At 37.9% G+C, this 27120-nt stretch overlaps 2 protein-coding genes across 2 annotated transcripts; one reads left to right on the top strand and one right to left on the bottom strand.

Annotated features, from left to right (window-relative positions):
• Window positions 1–651: 651 nt before the first annotated feature.
• On the bottom strand, window positions 652–1599 carry LOC127491028 (olfactory receptor 6C2-like). Its single transcript, XM_051845627.1, has one exon. It carries the CDS (start codon window positions 1597–1599, stop codon window positions 652–654), a length of 948 nt encoding a protein of 315 aa, XP_051701587.1.
• Window positions 1600–25974: 24375 nt separating this feature from the next.
• On the top strand, window positions 25975–26913 carry LOC100358341 (olfactory receptor 6C70). Its single transcript, XM_008256593.3, has one exon. It carries the CDS (start codon window positions 25975–25977, stop codon window positions 26911–26913), a length of 939 nt encoding a protein of 312 aa, XP_008254815.2.
• The last annotated feature ends 207 nt before the right edge of the window (window positions 26914–27120 follow it).

Below are 27120 nucleotides of genomic sequence, written 5' to 3'. Positions count from 1 at the left end.
ATGTTTCCAGAGCCGGCTGCCTGTGGGTGCCCCACCTTGGCGGTTTGAGCACCAGAGCCTGTGATATGTTGAGAGGCTGGGGGCACCTCTCAGTCCTACATGGGTGCCAAGTACCCTTTCAACCCTCCCAGTCATACTCAAAGTCACTGGGGAACATGGCTTTTCCCCTGTGGTAATGGTTCCTGGTCACATGTTTGCACAGCAGCTGCTGCAAGCCTCTGCTGATGTCAAATTGTCAGAACCTTCTCCCCACCAGTTTCTGGGCAACCTTTTGGGGCATTGAGAGAAGGACACGTGCTTTTCTTCCATTGGATTAGATGGGTACCCTTGCCTGCTGGTAGGTCTCCAGGCTGGACTCAAAGTTAGTGTGGTCTGCTCTGCAATTTCTTATGCTTTAATAGCAGAAAAGCTAAGTGAGAAATGAAGGAATATTTTATTTTCTGAAAGTCAATTATCATATTTCTTAATAATGGAAATAATTCTGATTGAGATCAAAGAAAGAGAAAGTTTATTTTAGCTAACTAGCTTGAAAATCATGATTTCAAGAATTGATCAGAAAGTTGTTAGCCTTTGGCTGAACTAAATAGGATTCCAGAAAATGTTAAGAACTTATCTTTCATTTTCATTTAATTGCCCAGGTTTGGAGTGCTCTTACTTGTGTAAGATAAATGCAATTTTTTTGATTGTGCTATTTAAAGCTTGTTTTACCTGCTTGTTCCTCAAGGTGTAAATAAATGGGTTTAACAAAGGAGCAACAGATGTGGTGAGCACAGATACCCCTTTATTTATGGCCACTTCTTCTTTGGCTGAAGGTTTGATATAGATGAAGATGCAGCTGCCATAGGTGATGGAGACCACAATCATGTGGGAAGAGCAGGTGGAGAAAGCTTTTCTTCTTTGCTGAGCAGAAGGGAATCTGAGAATTGTCTTGATAATAAATACGTAGGAAAGCATCACGCCTATTAGTGTGATGATGAAAGTCAACACTGCACAAAAAATAACAGTCTGCTCTATAAACCATGTGTCTGAACATGCTATCTTAAAAAGAGGAGATGCATCACAACCAAAATGATCAATAGTATTGGAGTCACAGAATTCCAGCTGGAGGCCCATACCAAGTGGAGTGATGATGATCACTAACCCAGAAATCCAGCAGCAGATGACAAGGATGAGGCAGACCCTGGTGTTCATGATGGTCGTGTAGTGCAGGGGCTTGCAGATGGCCACGTAGCGGTCATAGGACATGGCGGCCAGCAGGAAAAACTCTGTGGCCCCAAAGAGTCCAATAAAAAATATTTGACTGGCGCAAGCATTGTAAGTAATAGTGTTGTCCGTAGTTGATATACTGTACAGGAATCTGGGAACACAGACTGTTGTGAATGAGATTTCTAAAAAGGAGAAGTTTCGCAGAAAAAAATACATAGGTGATTTAAGATGGGAATCTGTCAGAGTGAGAATGATAATGGTCGTGTTTCCAGTTATGCTCAGAACGTACATCAGAAACAAAAAGATAAAAAGCAGAGCTTGCAGCTTTGGGTCATCTGTGAGTCCCAGCAAGATGAATGTTGTTACTGTTGTGTGATTTCTCATAGCTACCATTAATGTTCTGGGCGAGCTGCATGTAAAAGGTCAAAGCCAGAGTATCTGAAAAGAAGAATGGAAATTAAAAATTTTAAACGTGAATGAAATACATGAACTTCAGTGATAACAAAGTGGAAACCAAAGAGAGAAATAAAATCAAATAAGCCAAAAGAAGGAACAATAAAGACCAGAAATCAGTAAAATTAAAACCAAGAAGACAATAGAATCAGCAACACCAAAACTTTGTTTTCAATATATTTATTTACTTTCATTTGAGGGGCAGAGAGATGGGGGGGGTAGGGTGGGTGGGAGAGAAGGAGACGGGGGTGGGGGGAAAGAGAGAGAGAGAATAAGAGAGAGAGATTGCAATGGTTTCCCAAATATTCACAATGGTCAGGGCTGTGGTTAGCCAAAGCCAGAAGTTGGGAACTCAATCTGGGCACAATATGGCAAGGACCGAATTGGTTGAGTCACCAACTGATACCTTTTAGGTTCACATTAACAACAAGGTACGATTGGGAGCAGGCCCTGGCACTCACATCTAGGCACTCTGACATGGCACATGGGTGTCTTAACAAGTGGGTTAAATGCATGATCCCCAAATTTAATTTTTGTGAGAGATGAGTGACACTGATAAGCTTCTCAACAAACTGATAAACAAAGTAAAACAAAACACTAGAAGAAAGACAACACATATATTAGTAAGATCAAGAATTAAAGAAAGGATATGGTTGATGATACTAAAAGAATAGTAATGGAATACCATAAGGAATTAATATACATATGTTTGAAAATTTAAATGAAAGAACTGATTTTTAAAAAACTACCAAAGCACAACTAAGATGAATTAGGCAGCCTGCATAATCCTACAACTATTAAAAAATGGATTTGTGGTTAAAATCATTCTAAAGCAGAAATGTTTAGTGCAAGGTATTTAACATGAAGTATCATCAAGTCTATGCATTCTCTCAGAAAACTGAAGAGCAGTTTTTACCTTCTTTTATGAAACTAGCAATATGCTGAAATTCAAATATGAAACTATAATACAAGTAAAACAACTATAAGCCACTAACTTCTCAACTGATATTAATGATTGAAATTCAACACTATTTAGAAAGCATAATATACTGTTGCCAGGTGCAATTCATCCCTAGAATGCAAAAGAGTTTTGAATAGTCAATATAAGTACCCTATGAAAGGGATGAGGGGGAAAATGTCATCATATTATATCAAATGATGCCCAGGAAGATTCTACTAAAAACTAACAACCAAACTGATTCTGCTCATGTTATACATTAGTGAGGAAACCCTGAACACTCTTCCTTAAAATCACAAAATAGGTAAAAATAACTACTGCACAACTATTATCCAACAATCCATAGGAATTCCTAGTAAATACAGTAAGGCTAGAAAAAATATATGAAAGCAAAGGTAATAGGCAAAGAACTTTTCTTCCTTGGTATATAGCATAATTATATACCAAAAGAAGTCCATGAAATGAAGAAAAATCAGGAATGAATAAGTGTAGCAAAGGAAAGGATAGAAGGTCAGTATGTGTAAAATTTGGGATATGTGTCCCATCTCTGAGAGTTTGGAACGTGAAGCTTTTGAAGTGCTATTTACAACATCAATTTAAACATTAAGTACCTGGGAATTATCTGTAAAAAATTATGCAAAAGACAAAGAAAATGGAAATTACAAAAAATAAGAAAAGCTTGATTACTGATGATATAAACTTGAATTGAGAGGATAAACATTGCAAGTAACTTATTGTAATGGAATTGTGTATACTGAAACAGAGCGACATAAGCAAACATAGATAAAACAAGAAGTCTTTAATGAATGGAGCTGCAATAATAAGACATATGTATAGAAAAAAGTGAACACAATACAGAAAAAAATGTGTAGGGATGAAATGGACATCATGTGGTATCATTTTTGTTTTAGCCTTTGTTTATACTCCTGGGAACTGTGGTCTTCCTACTTTTTTACTTGTTGAATATTGCATGTGGTGAATTAAAGCTGTGATTATGGAGGGGATTGAAATTAAATCCTTGCAAAAATTAAAGAAAAAAGTGAAGGGAAGGAAGTAGGGGCCTTGAGGGAGGGAGAGAGCTAGGCAGGGAAGTATGGTTATCATGTTAGAACTGTACCTATGAAATGAATGAAATCTGTTCTCTTTATGTTAATAATTTTTTTAAAAAAAGAACACAATAAAAACAAAAGGAAGTAAATAATAGACATAATTTAAGATCTTCTGCTCGCATGGTATTGTTAAAACATGAAATAAAAACTACATACTGAGAGATGTTTATAAAATGTATTTGACAAAAGTTTCAGATAGGAATAGAACATATTCTCATCAATATACTGATACACATACACAGCTTACAAATGAAAATACAAACAGCTGGCGCTGTGTTGTAGTGGACTGGGCCTTTGCCTGCAGTGCTGGCATTTCACATGGGTGCCGATTCGGGTCTGGCTGCTCCTCTTCTGATCCAGTTCCCTGCTTATCACCTGGCAAAGCAGTGGAAGATGGCCTAAGTGCTTGGGACCGTGCACCTGCATGGGAGACCTGGAAGAAACTTCTGGCTTTTGGCTTCGGATCAGCTTAGTTCTAGCCATTGGGGAGTGAACCAGTGGATGGAAGACCGCTCTTTCTGTCTCTCCCTCTCTCTGTAACTCTACCTTTCAAGTATATACATTTTTTTTTTTACAAAAGATTTATTTATTTACTTGAAAGTCAGAGTTACATAGAGAGAGAAGGAGAGGCAGAGGCAGAGAGATCATCCATCCACTGGTTCACTCCCCAAATGGTCCCAACTGCCAGAGCTGGGCTAATCTGAAGCCAGGAGCCAGGAGCCAGGAGCTTCCTTCGGGTCTCCCATACGGGTGCAGGGCCCCAAGGCCTTGGGCCATCTTCTACTGCTTTCCCAGGCCATAGCAGAGAGCTGGATTGGAAGTGGAGCAGCCAAGACTCAAAATGGAACCCATATGGGATGCTGGCACTGCAGACGGTGGCTTTACCTGCTATGCCATAGCGCTGACTCCAATAAAATCTTTAAAAATTAAAAAATTAAAAAAAGACAAACAGCCTGACTAAAATATGGTCAAAACCTGAACAGATATTTCACAAAGGAAGAAGAATGAATACTGAACATCACTGGTCATCAAGCAAGTAAGATCTAAAGACTGAGATATTACTAAACATTTATAAGAATATCAACATTTATAAGAATAAACATTTAAACCTTTATAAGAATATCAAGAGGCATAACAATACCAAGTACAGGAAAAATATGAGTTAAAGAGAATTCCTGAGTTTCACATGGAAAATCAATTTGAAAAACTATTTCACTATTTATTATAAAATTAGAACTATATCTACTATGTGACTAGAAAATATATTCTTTAGAATTTTCCCAAAAGAAACAAAAACATATGTACAGAGAAAATCTTGTTAATCAAAACTTTAAAAATTTGAATGCAGCATAAATAAATAATAAAGTATCAATAAATGAACATTTTTCTTATATCTATTGATGGGATACTACACAGTATAAAAGAATAAAAATTGATATATATGATGAGAACGATAAATCTAAATTATAGTTTGCCAAGTTGGGGCTCTGGGTTCTGTCCTGGTTGCTCCTCTTCCAGTCCAGCTCTCTGCTGTGGCCCGGGAGTGCAGTGGAGGATGGCTCATTTGCTTGGGCCCTGCACCCACATGGGAGACCAGGAAGAAGCACCTGGCTCCTGGCTTCGGATTGGCATAGCACGAGGCTGTAGCGGCCATTTGGGGGGTGAGCCAACGGAGGGAAGATCTTTCTCTCTGTCTCTCTCTCTCACTGTCTAACTCTGCCTATCAAAAAAAAATTAAAAAATGCACACTGTGAAGAACATGCTTTATGATTTCATTTATGAGAGATGAGTGTTTTTCCCAGAGATTAATTGGGAAAGAGGATAAGCAAATGTTTTTAAGTGATAGAAATGTATATGTACCTTGAGTTTGGTAATGGTTATAAAACCACATGCACAGATTTGTCAAAATTTGCTGAAAAACCACCCAGTAAATAAATGCATTTCACAGCATGTAAGTTAATTGTATCAGATGAAATAAGTTGTGAATCGAGAGGCGATATTTGCTATAACTGCCAAGGACTTATAATCAGCATTTATAAATAACTACTGTAAACCAATAAAAACACAGAATCTATTCTTTTTTTTTTTTTTGACAGGCAGAGTGGACAGTGAGAGAGAGAGACAGAGAGAAAGGTCTTCCTTTGCCGTTGGTTCACCCTCCAATGGCCGCCGCAGCCTGCGCAATGCAGCCGGCGCACCGCGCTGATCCGATGACAGGAGCCAGGTGCTTCTCCTGGTCTCCCATGGGGTGTAGGGCCCAAGGACTTGGGCCATCCTCCACTGCACTCCCTGGCCACAGCAGAGAGCTGGCCTGGAAGAGGGGCAACCGGGACAGAATCCGGCGCCCCAACCGGGACTAGAACCTGGTGTGCCGGCGCTGCAAGGTGGAGGATTAGCCTAGTGAGTCGTGGCGCCGGCCCAGAATCTATTCTTACAGATAATGAAAAAATTCCTTCCCAAATGGTTATACCTAACCAATGAATATGCAAAAATGTGACCTTTTCAGTACTGATAAAAAGAACTTCAATTTATAACTACTGCATAATCGCCAGAGTAATCAATATTAAGTAGATGGATGATAACAAGTGTTTCTGTGAATATGGGATAAGTAGAATACTAATATCTTAAATGTATGTGCATACACTTCTACAAATAATGTGAAAACTTTCTGAATATATTTTTAAGCTGAATGTCCAGGTACCTATGAACTAATTCTAGACATTTACCCAACAGAAATATGTACATATGTACACAAAATATACTTACATACATACATGTATATATGCTTCACAAAGTTTGTAACAGTATTATTCTCAATAATCCAAACTTGAAAACCAAAAATGCTCATCAGTGACAAAATCAAGGTTAAAGTTATTATGTATTCATAAATTTGAGCTATATGACAAGGAGATAAACATAATACACATGCAACACTATGGGAAGTTTTCACAAATTTGACTGAAAGAAACTAAACACTACAGAACACTGATATCATCATAGTCATACAAAGTTCAAATCTAAGCCAAAATTATATATAGAGTTAGATAATATTTATAGTTTTGGAGAGTATGAGGGTAGGGACTAGGTCTATGTTTATATGAAGCTACTCCAAAAAGTTTGTGGAAATGGAATTGAAAGAATTGATTATCTTGATTCAAAACATTTTTGAACCAATGTATATGAAAGCTCTTCAAAAAGTTCATGGAAAAATGCATATTATGACAAAACCATGGAGACAGCATGGTGGCACCGTTTTGAAGCTCAGCTATTCCACTTCTGATCCAGCTCCCTGCTAACACACCTGGGAAAAGCAGTGGAAGACAGCACAAATACTTGGGCCACATATGTGAGCGACCCGCTCGGAGTTCCAGGCTCTTGGCTTTGGCGTGGCCCAGCCTTGGCCATTGCAGTCATTTGGGTAGTGAACCAGTGGATGGAAGATCTCTCCTTCTCACTCTGTAAAACAAATCTTAAAAACAAACTGTATGGGGACCGGCGCTGTGGCGCAGTGGGTTAAAGCCATGGCCTGCAATGCTAGCATCCCATATGGGTGCCAGTTCTAGTCCTGGCTACTCCTCTTTCAATCCAGCTCTCTGCTATGGCCTGGGAAAGCAGTAGAAGATGGCTCAAGGGCTTGGGTCCCTGCACCCATGTGGGAGACCTGGAAGAAGCTCCTGGCACCTGGCTTCGGATCGGTGCACCTCTGGCCGTTGCGGCCATCAGGGGAGTGAACCAGTGGATGGAGGACCTCACTCTGTCTCTACCTCTCTCTTTAGCTCTGCCTTTCAAATAAATGAAATAAATCTTTTTTAAAAAACTCCACTTTGACTATGACCTTGTCTAAACAAGATAAGAGTCAGAGAACTCAGAGGGCTTCCATAGCCTTGGAAACTCATGACTGGAGCATAGGGAGATTACTGATGCCATAGACAGGAGTGTCAATTGGTAAAGTCAACAACAGGAGTCACTGTGCACTTACTCCTCATGTAGGATCTCTGTCCTTAATGTGCTGTGCATTGAGATTTAATGCTATAACGAATACTCAAACAATATATTTCACTTTGTGTTTCTATGGGGGTGCAAACTGTTGAAATCTTTACTTAATGCATACTAAACTGATCTTCTGTAAAAAAAAAAAAAAAAAAAGAAGAAGAAATTATCAATTCCCAACTTGACTCTCACTAGGATTAAACATGACAATAGGTCTGATCTGATTTCATCATCATTTTAAAAAATCATCTATTATTTTTCACTTTATGTTTCTGTGTGGGAGCAAACTGTTGAAATCCTTAATTAATGTATACTAAGCTGATCTTCTGTATATTAAGATAATCGAAAATGAATCTTGATGTGAATGGAAGGGTGTCGCTCCCCCTCTTCGTGGAGGAATGACACTGAACCCTGCCTAGGCTTCATATCCGAGTCACCGCACCATTATGTCGCTCCCCGTCTTCGTGGAGGAACGACACAGGACCCTGCGCTGTTCTTTTGTCTGCTCGGCCCTCCCCGGGTTTGCTGCTGGTTCTTCCCGGGTTGGCTGCTGGTCCTTCCCGGGTTGGCTGCTGGTCCTTCCCGGGTTGGCTACCGTCCCTTCCACCTCCGTGGAAGGGTGGTTCCCCCTGCCACATTCCCCACTTCCGTGGGGGAGCGGCACACCGCCGGCCGGCTCTCTCGGGGGCTGCACAGGTGTTCCTTCAAATAGATGTTCCCCTTAGATGTTCCTCTTAGATGTTCCTGGTGCATGTTGTCTCTCTCCTCCTTTATAGTCCTCTTCCACCAATCCCAACTCGGCTGCCCACACGCCGAGTACGCTGCTCTCCTCCAATCAGGAGCAGGTCCTGCTGTTTACTGGTTGAACTGGAGGCAGCTGTGTAGAAGCTGCTTCTCCCTTCTCAGCGCCATATTGTGGGAGAGCAGATGCATAGAATAAGTCTTAATTCCAGTAACTTAGTCTAGTCCGGGTTGCTCCCCACAGAAGGGGAGAGGGAGTGGGAAAGGGGAGGGTTGTGGGTGGGAGGGACAGTATGGGGGGGAAGCCATTGTAATCCATAAGTCATACTTTGGAAATTTATATTCATTAAACAAAAGTTAAAAAAAAAACTGCATGGATTTCAAAATTTCCCCACCAAAATAAACTCACTTTTTGTCTCCATGAACTTTTGCGTACCCTTATTTAGGTTTACGCAACACTGTTAATAATCTGTTTTCTTTATTATTATTATTATTTTGTTTTTTTGACAGGCAGAGTGGACAGTGAGAGAGAGAGAGACAGAGAGAAAGGTCTTCTTTTGCCATTGCTTCACCCTCCAATGGCCGCCGCGGCCGGCGCAATGCGGCCGGCGCACCGCACTGATCCAATGGCAGGAGCCAGGTACTTATCCTGGTTTCCCATGGGGCGCAGGGCCCAAGCACTTGGGCCATCCTCCACTGCCCTCCCGGGCCGCAGCAGAGAGCTGGCCTGGAAGAGGGGCAACCGGGACAGAATACGGCACCCCGACCGGGACTAGAACCCCGGTGTGCCGGCACCGCAAGGCGGAGGATTAGCCTAGTGAGCCGCGGCGCCGGCTTTGTTTAATTTTTACAATGACATATTTTCAGAATAGCATCTAAATTTTTTTAATCACATAAGGTGAACAAATGTCATGTATTCCATATATATGGATTTAAGAGCTTAACATGCTTCCCAGCCTACCCTCCCTCCCACCCATGCTCCCATCCACTCTCCTCCTTCCTTTCTTATTTTTTCGTTTAATTTTTTTTTTTTTTTTTGACAGGCAGAGTGGACAGTGAGAGAGTCAGAGAGAAAGGTCTTCCTTTGCCCTTGGTTCACCCTCCAATGGCCGCTGCGGCCGGCGCACTGCAGCCGGCGCACCGTGCTGATCCGATGGCAGGAGCCAGGTGCTTCTCCTGGTCTCCCATGGGGTGCAGGGCCCAGGCACTTGGGACATCCTCCACTGCACTCCCTGGCCACAGCAGAGAGCTGGCCTGGAAGAGGGGCAACTGGGACAGAATCCGGCACCCCGACCGGGACTAGAACCCGGTGTGCCAGCGCCGCAAGGCAGAGGATTAGCCTAGTGAGCCAAGGTGCCGGCCAATGATCTGTTTCCTATTCATAGAGGTGGCTGTTCACTTTTCCTATAATGTTGCATTAACATAAAGTGCAATAATTGAAAAAGACAAACTTCAGTTTAATCATTTCATCTAACCCTTTATTTTTATTTTATTTTATTTTTTTAAACTTCTATTTAATGAATATAAATTTCCAAAGTACGGCTTATGGATTACAATGGCTTCCCCCCCATAACATCTGTCCCACCCGCACCCCTCCCCTTTCCCACTCCCTCTCCCCTTCCATTCACATGAGGATTCATTTTCGATTCTCTTTATATACAGAAGATCAGTTTAGCATACATTAAGTAAAGATTTCAACAGTTAGCTCCCACACAAACATAAAGTGAAAAATAATAGATGATTTTTTAAATGATGATGAAATCAGATCAGACCTATTGTCATGTTTAATCCCAGCGAGAGTCAAGTTGGGAATTAATAATTTCTTCTTCTTTTTTTTTTTTTTTTTTTTTTTACAGAAGATCAGTTTAGTATACATTAAGTAAAGATTTCAACAGTTTGCACCCCCATAGAAACACAAAGGGAAATATACTGTTTGAGTACTCATTATAGCATTAAGTCTCAATGTACAGCACATTAAGGACAGAGATCCTACATGAGGAGTAAGTGCACAGTGACTCCTGTTGTTGACTTTACCAATTGACACTCCTGTCTATGGCATCAGTAATCTCCCTATGCACCACTCATGAGTTTCCAAGGCTATGCAAGCCCTAACCCTTTAATATTATATAATCATTCCTTTTTCTACAGCTTTTACTAATATTTAATGCACAAGTGTAATAAAATATAAGGAAATGCTTGGCATGAGTTGTATTGATTAGATGTAGCTAAGGTTAACATACATCAATCAACTATATTTCAAAGACTGTGTTATTAAAACAAAACTTTCAAATCATAAATTTATCCAGTTAACTATATACTTGCTTTGAAGTTATACATGGGGGTATCGCAAAAATTTCATGGAAATGTAGATGATAGTGTGATACAACAAATTTTGAGACCCAAGCATTAGGTCTTTCATAATATGCATTTTCCATGATCAATTTTAGCATTCATTTATTTTAGAGGGATGGCAGAAGAGACAGAGAAAGAGAGAGAGAGAGAGAGAGAGAGAGAGAGAGAGAGAGAGAGACCACCTGCTGACTCACTCCCCAAGTACCTGCAACAACTGGACCTGGGTCAGGGAATTGCTAGGCATGCACGTAGGTGGCAGGAACCCAATTACCTGAGCCATCATCACTGCCTCCCGGGATCTGCACTAGCAAGACGCTGGAGTCAGGAGCTGGAGCCAAATATTGGACCCAGGCCCTCCAATGTGGGGCACAGGCACCTTAACTGGTGTCCCAAGTGGTAGGCTAAATGGTTGTCCTTTCATAAGTGTTTTAATGATTCTTCATACACATGAATTCCAGAAAGGTTTTCAATAAAATAAACTCATTTTTAATTCGATTTCAATGAACTTTTTGAAGCACCCTCATGTGTGTGTGTGTGTTCCTTTTTATTCTCTAAGCAGTCTGCTTCTCTACTTTTTCATCTTTCTTTGATTATTCAGGTTGCTGCTTGTTGAAACAAAAAATCTGGCTTCTTTTGTTTAACTCATTAGTGTTTCTTCTTGACAAAGTAAAAAACCTAGATTTCTCCCAGACCTTCTTCTAGTTGATTGTCTGTATCTGTGTAATTGATAATCTCTTTAGATTCTACAGTTTAATACCCTTAGTATGTTATACATATGTTTGTCTATTCCATTTCATGTTTTTACTCTGTTTCACATTATTTTGATTTAACACTCAAAATGAAAATTCATGTTCTAACTGGATGTGACGTCTCCTGTTCTAAGTCTTTCTAATCCATTTTCCTTACTGTATCTAGAATGAAGTCTGAAATACCATCTCCATTAGTTTAAGACTGACTAGGTATAATTCTGATGTTTTGAGAGCCATTATCTCTACCTCAGAGTTGTTCAGTGTTGCTTATTTATTATTTTCTCTCCCCAGTTAGACTGCTATAGTCTTGCGATTAGAGCCTTATTCACAATGATATAATGTTTATGTTCTCACATTTCTTTTTTTAAAGATTTACTTTGTTTATTTGAAAGTCAGAGCCACAGAGAGAGAGGGAGAGAGAGATCCTCTGTTAAGTTTACTCCCCGAACAGCCTCAATGGCTGGAGCTGGGCTACGCTAAGTCAGGAGCCAGGAGCTCCATGCAGGTCTCCAACGTGGGTTGCAGGGGCCCAAGGGCCTGGACCACCCTTGCTGCTTTTGCCCGTGCCCTAGCAGGGAGCTGGAATGGAAGCAGAGCAGCTTGGCTTGAACCAGCACCCACATGGGGTGCCGGCGCTTCCAGTGGTAACTTAGCCCGCTATACCACAGTACCGGTCCCTCCCATTTCTAATTATAATAGTTTCTCAGATGTTTACAGACAGACATCAGTATATGTTCTTTACTCATATTTTAGGATTTTAGTTGAGAAAAGTCATTTATACCTGTGGTCCACGTGGAAGGCGCGGCATGCACACGGAAGGTATTTCCTTCAGGGTAATAACTGGTGTCACGCCTTCCTCATGCCTAGCAGGATGAGCGGTATGAGCTTATGAATCAGAACAGGCACTTCATCACCTCTACTGGTCACAGTGCCATAGGACTACTCATTTATATTCTCTCTAATATAGAGAGATATAAAACCTAAAAACATCATGAAAAATAAGTGTAGCGTAGTGAGGTCTTTAAAAAAATTGCATATATTAACCAGTGACACAGGACGGGGTACCTGTTCTGTCTTGCAGATTCATGCTTGAAATATCCATGAGAACTCATATGAAGTACAGGGCTGCTCTTCCCAGTGACCACTCTCCTTTCTTGTAAGCATCTTCTCTTCATTCAATATTGTAACCCCTAGCAAATGTCAGCTGATTTTGGGTGTTATCCAAGGATGCAAAAACAACACTTTTGCCTTTCTAGTTACTGACTTTCTAGTTACTCCTGTCTAAGAAATATTCTGAAAAATTATAATGCAAGTGTAATTATTGATTTTAATTTAGTATGCACAAATAAGACTGTTTTGCTTGTATAAATACAGAATATTTTATAGGTGAAATGTCAAACCAAGTTTTGTTAAATTGGTACAGGAATATTTATATGTAGATTATATATTTATATATTTATGGTTATATGCATGCATTTGTGTTAGCAGTGGGGGAAATTAATATTACACATGTGTTAAATTTAGTATATATTATTACCCACATACTTTCCTACTTCATAAAAAACAGGCTTGTAAACATCAACTACCTCCATGTTCAATGTTATTGAAAAGGAATGACACTCAAGAAGTGAAATTAATTCCTTCTATCTTTATGAGCTCTTCAAATTAACACACACACACACACACACATATGTAAATGGCAGGAAAGTGATAGTAATTATTCCAGTTTACTAAATTTCACAAAAAATAGTATAAGCAGCTTGAGAAATACAAAAGTACTTACTCTTTGATCTGTCAGGCAGGCATTCCACATAGATCCTGAGTGAAATCTACCACCAGTCAAGAATGTATTGGTAGTGAGGTAGACACCACCTCATTGTACTTTGTCATTTAACTTTTACTCAAAGTTAGCAGTTGAAATACATACTCAATGCCTGAATTTCAATAGCAGTTTAAGTTTTGAGAGAAATTGTTTCTGCATAATCTCAAAGGATAATTAGAAAGAAGGAGTAATAAGTGGGCAGGGAGGAACAAGAAATTCTCTTTGGTTATTGTAAAGTTAATATTAATATTAATTAATAATATTAACTCAGAATGGGTCTCTTAGAAGGTTCAACAAAGACAAAGTTGAAGATGTTTCATATCATCCCTTGTAATAGATAAGAGAAACTAAGTTATATAAAAAAGCAAGTGTCCTTGGTGACCCTGCTTCAGAATCACTAATTACTATAAAATATAATTAATGTTATTATAAAATCAAAACAAAGGCTAAGTAATGCATCCAGGAATTGGAACAGTCTCCTTGGAGAATGGAAGTTGCATTGTAAGCACCAAGGTAAAGATGCATTCTATGTATAGGAACTACATCACATGATAATAATCCAAATAATATTTTGTTGTTTATTTTAATTCACAGTTTGTTGATTGATAATAATGTAGAACAATGTCTCCATAATTTATTGGTCATTTATAACTAATGACTAGAATATTACTTCTTTTTAACTGTTTTTGGAATGTTGGTTCATATTTTCACATGCTAAATATCCTTATTTAAGTTTTTGATAACCATCTTTTATATTAGAAAACATACTTTACAATTTGTCATTTAGTACTATTTATGATGCTGTTGATGTACAGAAAATTTGATTACTCTGTCATAAAATATAATCACCTTATCATTTATTTCTGAATATGCTATCATTTTTTGAGTGTCTCTACTGACATTAATCTCACTATATACAAACATATATATATATTACAAATATATATTCTTCCAATAATTTTTGATTTTCATTCTTATTTATTTATTCCCTTCCTGAATTATGATTTAATGTAAGGTATGAAGATATATATCTTTTTCAAATGATCAGCCAGTTCTAATCTGATCTGGCAAATAATCAACTATTATGGTTTTGTCTCACCTTTGAAGTTACTTTTAGAATTGGTATTAATTTCTTTCACCTGAAAAGAAAAAATGGAAGCCATCTTCAATCTATACATTTTGAAAAATTATTTTTTGTGTCAATCTTATTCTATATTTATTTTATCTTATTTATATCACCACTGGATGCAAATCTAGGGAAAAAAGAAGGATAAAAGACACCTAATACTGGAATATTAGGTATCCAATATTATATTTAGTGATAATCAATATGGACAAGAGTAAAAATATGCTATTTGACAGTGGAACTTGATTTCTACATACACTGCTTCTGGTGTCACCAAGAAAGCAATATGGGACAATAAAAGGCAATGGGGGGGTCATGATACAAACAAGAAATGATGGAATAATTGAAATCAGTATTCTCTGTTGGGAGAGAAGGAGAGTAAACGGGGGTTGAGTTCACAGAAGTGTTGATCAGATGAGTCTACAATTCAAAATCTGAAATATTGAATAACAGATGTAAATATTTTATTAGAAATTCCAATTTATTAATCCATCAAAAAAGAAATAAAACCTATGGTGTATCTACATACTCAGCTTTCTATATCATCATGATGGAAAGAGTGATATATAAGACATGTATGTGGGATCAAATTATAATATTTTAAACATACAACTGACTGAAATGAAAGTTTCTATTTAATTATAAAATTAAAAATTATCTAACTATGATGGTTTGAATCGTTCTTCAAAACAGAGGCACTGAAGGTTAATGGTGAATGTGATTGGATTAATAGGTGGGCCCTTGAAGGGGTGAAGGTTTCTCCCTTGTGAATGAAATGAAGGCCCTTACAAGGGAAGCTTCTCTCAGTATTAGGCTTGCTTGCTCTTCTAGGTTCAACCATGGGAGGACACAATGGTCTTCCTTTAGGTGCCAGCTTCGAAGAAGAGGGCAACCTTCATCAGACAGTTGAATCTGCAGGCACCTTGCTCTTGGAAGTCGCAGCCTCCAGAACTACGAGAATACAGATTTCCATTCTTTGTAAATTCTCCGGTCTCAGGTTGCTTGTTACAGCAGCACAAATTGGCTAAGATATTCTTTGCATTTTATTTGGATGATGCAATTGTGATAAAGGTGGAGACGCATGTCAAATATGGAAAATATTGAAGCCAGAAGTAGTTCGTGCTAAATGTAAGATTTGAGAACATTTCTTAGATAAAGCAATGGGAGAATAATTCATAACCCACTGCCACACTTCATATAAACTTTTGTAAATTTCCTTGATATTTCTCCACACATACCATACATCTCTGATAGTCTCATTTTGTTCTTCTAATCTCCCTTACTGCCCATTTCCCCTAAAAATGTTACTCATTGCTCATTGGCCTCTTGCTATTCCTCATGTCACCTCCCCCACCATACCACAGTTTGTAGTTTGATTCTCATCCGAGGTCGAGAAAGATAAAATATGAATAGAAATGCCCGTGTTGATAAGTTTATACTTCTCACAAAAAAATAAGTGTATTACCTGTCGTTGAAGATAAAATACCGTATTTTCCATTGGGACCAATACTAATTTATCAAATGAAATGACTTCACCATCAATTTAAATCTTTTGCCTACTAAAAATGTAAATAAAACATCAAAAAATAAGATGGTTTTAAACTAAAGAGTGACACTGAGATTGATGAGATGTGGTTAAGTCCAAAAATTTTTCAATAAAAATCTTTCATGATTTGCTAGTAAACTATATTTTGAGTGCAAAAGAGAGAAGTTATGGGTGACATTGACCTGTTTAGCTCTGGATTCTAGGAAGAGTGTTATCAAGAACACAACTGGCAATTAAAAGTGGTTCCTTTTTGGAATTCTTAGACTTGATTTATTCAGGTACATGACCCTTTGTATGGGTCTAGAGTTCACTAGTGAGATATTAACTAGAGGTGAAATAGGAGAGATATCAGCCTATAAATGAGTTGAAAACACAAGACTGAATGAAAACACCTTTGGAATGAGTATAGGAAGAAGAAAGATTGATTGCAAAAGTCCAGTTCAACACCCAGGATCACAATAATGAGGAACAAGCAAAAACCATGTCAGAAGTGTCTGTTAAGGGGCTGGCACTGTGGCGCAAAGGGTTAATACCCTGGCTTGAAGCGTTGGCATTCCATACGGGTGCCAGTTCTAGTCCTGGCTGCTGCTCTTCCAATCCAGCTCTCTGCTACAGCCTGGAAAAGCATTAGAAGATGGCCCAAGTCCTTGGGCCCCTGCACCCACGTGGGAGATCTGGAAGGAGCTCCTGGTTCCTGCTTTTGGATCGGCACAGCTCTGGCCGTTGCGGCCATCTGGAGAGTGAACCAGCAAATGGAAGACCTCTCTCTCTGTCTCTACCTCTCTCTGTAACTCAGTCTTTCAAATAAATAAAAATAATTAAAAAAAAGAGAAGAGTCTGTTATGAGGTTGGGGAAGAACATAGAGGAGTGTGGTACCATGGACGTCAAGTGAAGCAAGGGTTTTAGGCAGAAAAGTTGCCAGCGTGTTCTAGTCCCTGGCAGAAAAGGAGAGGGAGGGGAATATATAGAGGGACAGGGAGAGAGAAAGAGAAGGAGAGAGAAAGAGAGAGAAAGAGAGATTTTTCTGGAAGAGGTATAATCATATTTTTATTAACTGTAGAGGGAGAGAAACAGAAAGAGACAGAAAACAGAGAGCTCTCCCATTGGTTGGGTCACTCTCCAAATACCTCTAACAGCTGGGGCTGGGCCAGGAACAAGAGCTCAATGTGAGTATCTCATGTGGGTGACAGGGACGTGGACCATCATCTTTTGTCTCCCAGGGTGTGCATTAGCATGAAGCTGGAATCAGAAGTGAAGCTGTGATCCAGACCCAGCATCGCTCCCAAGCAGGAGGGAGTAGTGTGCTCAACATGCCAACATTAATAGTGAAAGATGATACATGGAGACAGCAAGTCAGCACCCATTTGGAATTAAAGCTGAAGTAACCTACCAAATTCACACCTAAGATAGATCCTCAAGAAAAAGCCTTCAATCCACAAAAGCCTTGCATTAAAAGTGATAGAGGGGTGGCCAGCTCCGTGGCTCACTTGGTTGATCCTCCGCCTGTGGCGCCTGCATCCCGTATGGGCTCTGGGTTCTGGTCCAGCTCTCTGTTGTGGCCCGGGAAGGCAGTGGAGGATGGCTCAGGTGCTTGGGCCCCTGCACCTGCATGGGACACCAGGGGGAAGCACCTGGCTCCTGGCTTTGGATTGGCGCAGTGCGCTGGCCGTGATGGCCATTTGGGGAGTGAACCAGTGGAAGGAAGACCTTTCTCTCTCTCTCTCTCTCTCTCGCTCTCGCTCTCGCTCTCTCACTATCTATCTCTGCCTGGCAAAAAGTAAAATAAAATAAAATAAAATAAAATAAAATAAAAGTGATAGAGGGAGCAGGCATTTATCCTGGTGGCTGAGGCACCTGTGTCCCACACCGGAGTTCCTGGATTCAATTATCAGCCATGGTTCCAGATTCCAGCTTTTTGCCAATGCAAACCTTTGGAGACAGTGGCTATGGTCCAAGTAGTTGGATCCCTTCCACCCATGTGGGGGTTGTGAATTGAGTTCCTGGCTCCCTGGTTTGACCAAGTTCATTCCCACTGTCATGGATATTTGGGAAGAGAAGCAATGGATGGGAGTGCGCTCTCTCTCTCTGTCTTGGTACTTCTGCCCCTCAAATAAAAATTGAGATAAATGATCCTCCAGGTACCCAAACATCAACATAGGGACACAAGGAATACAAAAAAAAACAAGGAAATTTCATGCCCATAAAGGAACTCAATAATGCTTTGATATCAAGAAGATTAATGAAGTGCTTTATAAAGAATTTAAAAGGATTATTGTAAGGATACTCAAAGAAATACAAGAGAATAATGAATAGTTAAATGAAATTAGGAAAGCATTACATGATATAGGATCTGTTTAAAGTTGATATTTTAAAGTGTCATATAAATGAAGACAGGCAAATCTATAATTGGATACAAATAGAAATTAAGTAAGTATTTCACAATGAGTAACAGCCAATAGAGGGGACAAAAAGGCAATAAGAAAATTTAATGTATTTTGAATGGCAGTCTAAGAACTCTGAGTGCTAATAAAAATCACAAAAATCTAAAATCTCTCACTCAAAATACATACAATAATAATATAGTTGGAATATCAAAATTTTAGATAAAATGTATACATAGAAAAGCTTCATGAATTCATTTTAGTTTTCTTTTATTTTTTATTTTTTGGACAGGCAGAGTGGACAGTGAGAGAGAGAGACAGGGAGAAAGGTCTTCCTTTACTGTTGGTTCACCCTCCAATGGCCTCTGTGGCTGGCGCGCTGCAGCTGGTGCACTGCGCTGATCCAAAGGCAGGAGACAGGTGCTTCACCTGGTCTCCCATGGGGTGCATCCTCCACTGCACTCCTGGGCCACAGCAGAGAGCTGGCCTGGAAGAGGGGCAACCGGGACAGAATCGGGTGCCCTGACTGGGACTAGAACCCAGTGTGCCGGCGCTGTAAGGCGGAGGATTAGCCTATTGAGCCGCCACGCTGGCCCATTTTAGTTTTGTTTTGATGTGTATGCTGTAGTACAAAAGTGTTACTTTTTAAATCATCCATTTACTCAAAACATTGTTCAACATTTTATCTAAAATGTATACGTAGAAAAGCTTCATGAATTCATTTTAGGTTTTTTTTATGTGTATGCTGTAGTACAAAAGTGTTACTTTTTAAATCATGCATTTACTCAAAACATTGTTCTACATTCAAATAACAGATATAATGTTAGGAATATTATACCTATTATCTAAATTAACTACCTTTCTTTTCTATCTGTATCTATGTATATCTTCATGTGTCTCTCATCGATCATCAATCTATCCATTTGCTTTATTGGAAAGATGGCATTTAGTTAACAATTTATACTTTGAAATTCAAGAATTTATTACAGTCTTGTCTCCATAAACTGAAACTCAAGAGTGTGAGAAAGATTTCCCTAATTCTCAGTTTTCAACAGCAAAGTGTTCATAATTATGTCTTCATTGTGCATTATGGTGATTTAATTGAATAATGTATGCACAACAATTGGCAGAGTGCCTCACACATAATAAATATTCAATACTTGATTATTGTTATAATTATTAATAATACGTAGAAAAGCTTAAACTTAGGTTTCCATTATAACATGATGAAAGTGTTCAGAAGTTCATTTTCAAATCATAATATTATACAGAAGTTTATATTTATTCTTAATATTGAACATAATTACAACATAATTTGAGTAAAATTTGTACCAGGCATAAATATGCTATTCTCTGAGTGATGGATTCATATATTGGTAAAAAATAATCCCCAAAGGAATTTCCTTTGGTATTTTGACACATACGTATTATTTATAATACAAATAATGATTGTTCTGAAATGATTATTTTTATGTGACAAACATGATACTTTATATCATCATGCTTAACAATAAATGAAATTTTAATCAACTATATATACAATAAAAACCCAGTGTTTTATATGCTGTTTTGGATAATTTTAAATCTTTCCTAGTTTTCCATAGGGAATCTCCCCTTAGATTTCCCACAGAGAAACATTACTCCTTTTAAATAATTGGAAACTAGTTAATATTTTGCAAGCAACAGGCAATTATCTCAGTTATGTTCATCTTTGTGAAGGCTTGTGAGATGGGGCTAGTTGGGTATATTAACATACATTATGTTACAATTTATGTATTAAAAAGATGAGTTTATTAGAAATATTTGTTATCCAAGGCATAGATCCAATCACGTTAAGATATATGTGATAGTGAAGAAAATTTATACTATTAAAGCATTCATAGCTTAGCTCTGCTTTGAATTAACCTGAGAGATAAGTTATGTTAATTTTCCTGCTGCCAATATTAAGTACTGTTCTCCAGTGAGTCCATTTGCCTTTCATTATGGTTTCTCATGTATTCTAGAGAAAAAGGGATAACAACATACACTGTTAATGGTAAGTAAAACAGTGGAATTACTGTTCCTTCAAAAATTTGAGAATTACAAATACAGTATAAGTTACAAAAAAGAGATTTAAGTGTGTTATTTTATTATTCCTTTTTAAGTAGAGCACTAATAATTGCTAATTGTCTTCATGCAGGGGCATAAAATTTCATTTATGGCGTGGAGCTGCATTTCAATGACCTTAGGAGATTTTATTCATACGCTGTCCTATAGAATTGTGGAAAGACTGATGATTATTCTACTTCTATCTAGATTAAAAAACGACCTAAACAGTTAATAAAACTGCTTAGTTAATAAAACATAGCAAGATTTTTTTTTCTGGGAGAGTTGACTTCACTCAGTTTTGTACATATTTAGAAATACTAAAGAAAATATCTCTTTTGGAAATGCTGATTCTGATCAACACACATGTACAACAACAATTTACCATTGATAATTATTGATTACCTAATTTGCTCTGACCTGACCGAAGAATGAAAGTCTATTTGACGCTTTTGAAAATCCTCTGGATCCCACATTTAATCACAAAAATGCTCATTATATTTTGCAAAAAAAGAATAGAGGGTAAAACACAGACATTAGCGAAATAAAAAGTGTCAACTTAAATGTAAGGAAGATTTGGACTTATCTGTAAAGCTCTAAGAGCTGTCATGTCCATCAAATATCCGGAATTAAGTCTTTGGAAAATTAGTAACACAGGAAAATAAACATGGTAAGTAACAAAAAATAAGAAAATGTTTACTGGCCGGCGCTGCGGCTCAATAGGCTAATCCTCCACCTGTGGCGCCGGCACACCGGATTCTAGTCCCAGCTGGGGAGCCGGATTCAGTCCCGGTTGCTCCTCTTCCAGGCCAGCTCTCTGCTGTGGCCCGGGAGTGCAGTGGAGGATGGCCCAAGTGCTTGGGCCCTGCACCCACATGGGAGACCAGGAGAAGCACCTGGCTCCTGGCTTTGGATCAGCAAGGTGCGCTGGCCGCAGCACGCTGGCCACAGCGGCCACTGGAGGGTGTCTCTCTGTCTCTCTCTCTCACTGTCTACTCTGCCTGTCCAAAAAAAAAAAAAAAAAAAGAAAGAAAAGAAAAGAAAATGTTTACTAAAAATAAAACTGATTAATGAAGTAACGTGGAGTTTTTAAAACTTATAAATGAAGTCATGAGGAAATCACATAGAAATACAAATATTACATATTCAACAACAAAAAGGAAAATAGAAGAGGCAAAGATATTTATTAATAACACGAGTGTAAGAAGGAATGCTAATTAAATATTTTAATTTAAAAGAAGAAAAACTTTGTATACCACATAGGATATTTTATTTTTCTTTCTCTTTCAGTGCTTATGTTCTAAGTTTATGTGGAAACATCTGACTTATTTTGCAAATTGGCAACAAAAGTTCAGAGGAAAATGAAGTGCATCATTTTTCTTTTAGTGAAAAACATGTCTAAAATAATCAATCAGTTTCTGAATTCACTAATATTTTTGCTGTTAATAGAGAAATTGGAAAAAATGTATGTTTTTTGATGATTTTCTTGGATGGAATATTGTTAATAATGACTGGATTTTTTTCTTAAAATATGAATGCACTATAATATCTTATGAAAAGATATTTTTATTTTTACTTTCTATTGTTTTGTGTGAATTTGTAAAAATCATAACTAAATGCACTTTGTGTAGATCCTTATAAGAAATAGGATCAGCTTATACAGTTCTCTTTGGTATTTGGTATATAAAATGTATTAACAATATTTTACATGAGACTACAACGGTATGTCAAAATGTTGAAAAATGGAATTAAACAATAAGTTAATTTTGGTGCTTTATTTTGAAAACCATACCTAGTTTTTTCATCATAGGCATTTACAGTGAACTTTTTGAAGAGCACTCATGTATATTAACTACTGTTTTTACTTCAAAATTTTATTACCTGATAAAAATTACTTGGAAAATTACTTATTTTTACATATTGAAGGTATTTTCCATTTTACACTCTTAAATAATACCGTGACATTTACCTTCTCAAGTAACCTAAAAAGTGTTTACCTTTTTAGGTAATTGTTTTCTGTGTTCATGTTACTGAACTGTCTTATTACTGTAATAATTTCAATTTATTATTCTTGCATATTCTAAGTGCCCATTTAGATCACTTGAAAGGAAATTATTTATCTAATCAATCAAATACTAATCAAGCATTTAATTGAGTTTTATTTTATACATTCAAAAGGCAGAGACTAAGAGAGAGAGAGAGACAGAATCTTTAACTTCAATCCACAGGTTCACTCTCCAAATGGCTGCTATAGTTAGGTCTGGGCCAGACTGAAGCCAGAAGCCTAGAACTCCACTCTGGTCTCCCCCATGCTTAAAGTTTTTCACTCTGATGCCTATTGATGCTGGCATTGCAAATGGTGACTGAACATGGGTGCCTAATTAGTCAGTTATTAATGCTTGATCACCTAGTCTTGCTCTTCTTAGAAAGCTTGGTATTGCTTTAATTAAGAAATGTATATTGGATGATAAAACACAAAGTGAAAATCTCTAAAATTATTGCTGTAGCATTATGGGTAGCATAAAATTGATTATTACTAATTTGGGGCCATCATATTATTTAAGTTTAAAATCAAACTACTCACTGCAACAAATATTGCTTTTCTTAGTATTGACAAGATTATAGATTTTCACATATTGTGAACCAAAAATGTCTTGATGCATGCTTTAGTATTGTAAAATTTCTTCTGGAATACTCAGTTGGAATTAGTTAGGCATCTATGATAGTAATAATCTTTAGATAGAAAATTATTTTTTGCAATAAGTGCAACATTTACATACATACGCACACCCATGTATAGAGAAATATATCATTCTCTCTCTGAGATTGTCTATCATCTATCTATATCACCTATATATCAACAATTATGATGTTTCTCTATCCATTATCTCTCAACCATATTGTATTATATGTAGGTTTGTACATATGCTATCAGTTATATGTTGTTTTCTGGAACATACCTTTTGACTTACAGTTCTAAGATTTGTCCATATTGTATAAATGTATTTGCAAATGTATAAGAAATGCAAATAAAAGATAAGTTAATGTGCAAATTTTTTAAAGTCATGCATTTTCATAACACATTTCTATCACATTTTGAGGACTCCTTAAAACGCATGGATTTCAGAGTTTTTTTTACAACAATATATATCCTAATTTCAGTCCCTACGAGATTAATGGAATTATTTTCTGGCTATTATTCTATAATTTGTTAATGTATTCTTTTTTTTGTAACATCTCTCGATTTATTTGAGAGGCAGAATGGCGTGCGTGCACACACACACACACACAAAGAGGAAGAGGAAGAGAGAGAGAGAGAGAGGGAGAGAGAGAGAGAGAGAAACTTCTATCCACTGGCTCACTTCTCAAATTCTGGGAATCAGATCCAGGTACAGTCTGATGTGCAGCATGGGCATCTTAGCTGCTAAGTTAAACTTTCGATTGCTCCCAATAGCATGTTTCTAAAGATGCTGTAAACTGAATTCCCTGCTATTCTGTCACTCTTTCCCTTCACTGCATACTAAAAGCGAACTTGAAGAAATTTCTCTCAGACACTTGTGTTATCACATTGAGAAGCTGGAACACATCTGATACTCATAGAATTGCTGCCCCTTGGAAACAGAGAGCTATGCTTAGTTACAACATCATGGTTTATACATTACATAATCTATTCCAGAACGTTGATGGAGAATCTTTTCTGCTCTCCATAGGCCTCTGCTTGTCTCAGCAGATTTCAATGACTGCGGAGCCCCTGCTGCAGGTGTACTCTCGAGCAGGATAAGGCAGTGAGAACTCTGCCTACACTTTGAGTGTTTACATGCACTAGTCTCCTCTCCGATTATTAGGCAATTACTACACATTCATGTGTTCTGTATGTAATATATTTGATCCTTATAATGTCAATCAAAAACTATTTTATTGCTTTTTCATAGATGAAAATAAGGAAGTGGGTAATTATTCCCAGACCATGCAACAAACAAATTCTAGGAGATTCTGAAATCCTGACCTGCCTATTCTATTCTTCTTGTGTTCTGCTATATTTTTGTTTGTGGTATTCAGTTTAACACTTAAACCATTCTTGGGAGCAGATATTTAGCTTGGAGACTAAGACACCTGCGTCTCACGTCAGAGTCCCAGCTGTGGCTCCCGACTCCAGCTTCCTGACAGTGCAGACTCTGGAAAGCAGTGGTGGGGGCTCAAGTAATTCTGGATCCCTGCTTCCACCTGGCCCAGTCCCAGCCATTGATTTGGGGTGTGACCAGCAGAGGGGAGTGCGCGCTCTCTCTCTCTTATTTTTCTGCCTTAAAAAATTATATAAATGAAGTTCAGTGTTCAACAGTGAAAGACCTGTCTAAACATGGAGAGAGGATTATCCTTTGTCTCAGCTCTCATTAGTACGTTCTTTCTCAGATCCACAGGCAGATCAGCACAGGTTTAATTCAGTCTCTAATCCCACTTTGCTGTACTTCATTTTACCATTCACTGTGTTTTCATCACTGGCAACCTAACACTTGGGAAACCTGTCTAGCTAATGATAAGTATGAAATAGTATCAGAATGTGGCCATCCCATCTACATCAATACATCCTTCTCACACTGGTGTATCCTTAATAGTCACTGTTGGGTATATGAATAACAGCTAGGGGCATGAGACACAGGTCTTGTGACCAAAAAACCCTGATTTTTCACTCTTACAGTTATATCTGATAAACAGGTTTAGATTTTAGGTACCTGTAAACAGGTTGAGATTGGGAAGAGTTGCAATGCATTTTCTATTCTCCATTTTATTCCCATAATCTTGGCTACATGTGGCAAAACATTGAAATACATTGAAGTCCTAAATAAATTCTTGTTTTTTTTTTGCAAATGTGGCTATACTTAATATTCAATTTTAATTTTATTAGATTTAATTTGTACTTATTTTATTGTATAAACCCATACTTTCCTGGACATTTCCCTGTATCTTCCTCAGTAATTTATAGAGAAGTTTCAAGAGGCTGCAATGAGAATCTAAACAAATGTCACTTCTATCTGAAATATAAAGTTTCAAAACTTAATTCATTTCACTGGCATATTTTCTTTGGATGGATTAACCATGTTTGAATCCTGATTCAAGATCCTTTTATGGTTTATTTAACAAGTAGACAAACTTGGTATTAATTGTAATTAACTAGAAGCTTGAACTGGGAAGGTGAAAAAATAAACTATTATGGGTTTTGCAGATGAGTTTCCAAAAATGAGGTGATTGCTACAACACTTTTCAAATCTTAGTAAACAATTTCTGTTGCATAGTTCTATTTCACGTCTTCAGCATCTATGGAGTGTTGCCTCTTAATGGGTATCTTTGTGAATGTACTTCCTTTCCTGTATCTTTTCTTGTTTATAAACCTACTCATGTAGTTTCTGATTTTTGTATCTTTTTATTTCCAGAATAAAGTGGAATTCACAAAAGAGAAATGAAGAACCACACAAGGCAGATAGAGTTTATCCTGCTGGGACTGACAAATGATTCACAGTTACAGATTATAATTTTCTTGTTTCTGTTTCTAAATTACATGTTAGGGTTGATGGGGAACTTAACCATCATTGCACTGACTCTGCTGGAGTCCAATCTCAAGACGCCAATGTATTTCTTCCTCCGTAATTTCTCTTTCCTGGAAATTTTGTTCACAAGTGTTTGCATTCCTAGATTCTTGATCACCATTGCAACTAAGGAAAAGAGCATTTCCTATAATGGTTGTATAGCTCAGTTGTTTTTCTACATTTCCTTGGGGGTCACAGAGTTTCTCCTTCTGGCTGCTATGTCTTACGACCGCTATGTTGCCATCTGCAAACCTTTGCATTACTCGTCCATCATGAACAGAAAGGTCTGCCATCAACTTGTACTCAGTTCTTGGGTAGCTGGATTCCTGCTCATTTTCCCGCCGTTGACTCTGGGTCTGAATCTGGATTTCTGTGCCTCCAATATCATCGACCACTTCATTTGTGATGTTTCTCCTGTCCTGGAACTTTCTTGCTCAGACACACATTTACTGGAACTGATTGCTTTCTTGTTGGCTGCCGTGACACTGCTGGTCACATTGTCATTGGTCGTCCTTTCTTACTCCCACATTATCAGAACAATTCTCAAACTCCCTTCAGCTCAGCAAAGGAAAAAGGCTTTTTCCACATGCTCTTCTCACATGACTGTTGTCTCCATCACTTATGGTAGTTGTATATTTATCTACATAAAGCCAACAGCAAATGAAAGAGTTTCTTTAAGCAAGGGAGTAGCTGTGCTTAATATTTCAGTTGCCCCTATGTTGAACCCATTCATTTATACTCTGAGGAACCAGCAAGTTAAACAAGCTTTCAGAGCTGTATTGAGAAAGATATTTTCTGCTTCAAACAAATAATATCATTTATTGAAATATTAAGGGAAAACATAAAAGAAACTTTGAACAAATAAAACCAATTTGGCTCTTTTAGTTTAAATTGAAATATGGGAGCCGGTGTTATAGTGCAGTAGGTTAAGCCACTGCCCGTGACGCTGCATCCCAGGAGTGCTGGTTTGAGTCCTTCCTGCTTCATTTCTGATCCAGCTAATTGTTGATGTGCCTTGG

Source organism: Oryctolagus cuniculus, chromosome 11 (genome assembly GCF_964237555.1).
Source record: "Oryctolagus cuniculus chromosome 11, mOryCun1.1, whole genome shotgun sequence".
In the NCBI taxonomy this organism is placed as follows: Eukaryota; Metazoa; Chordata; class Mammalia; order Lagomorpha; family Leporidae; genus Oryctolagus; species Oryctolagus cuniculus.
The sequence above is the reverse complement of the archived record's forward strand: the minus strand, read 5'-3'. Positions and strand labels throughout refer to the sequence as shown.

What these genes read in the sequence shown, in the direction of transcription:
- LOC100358341 (XM_008256593.3), top strand. Translation starts at nt 25,975, where the DNA reads ATGAAGAACCACACAAGGCAGATAGAGTTTATCCTGCTGGGACTGACA.
- LOC127491028 (XM_051845627.1), bottom strand. Translation starts at nt 1,599, where the DNA reads ATGGTAGCTATGAGAAATCACACAACAGTAACAACATTCATCTTGCTG.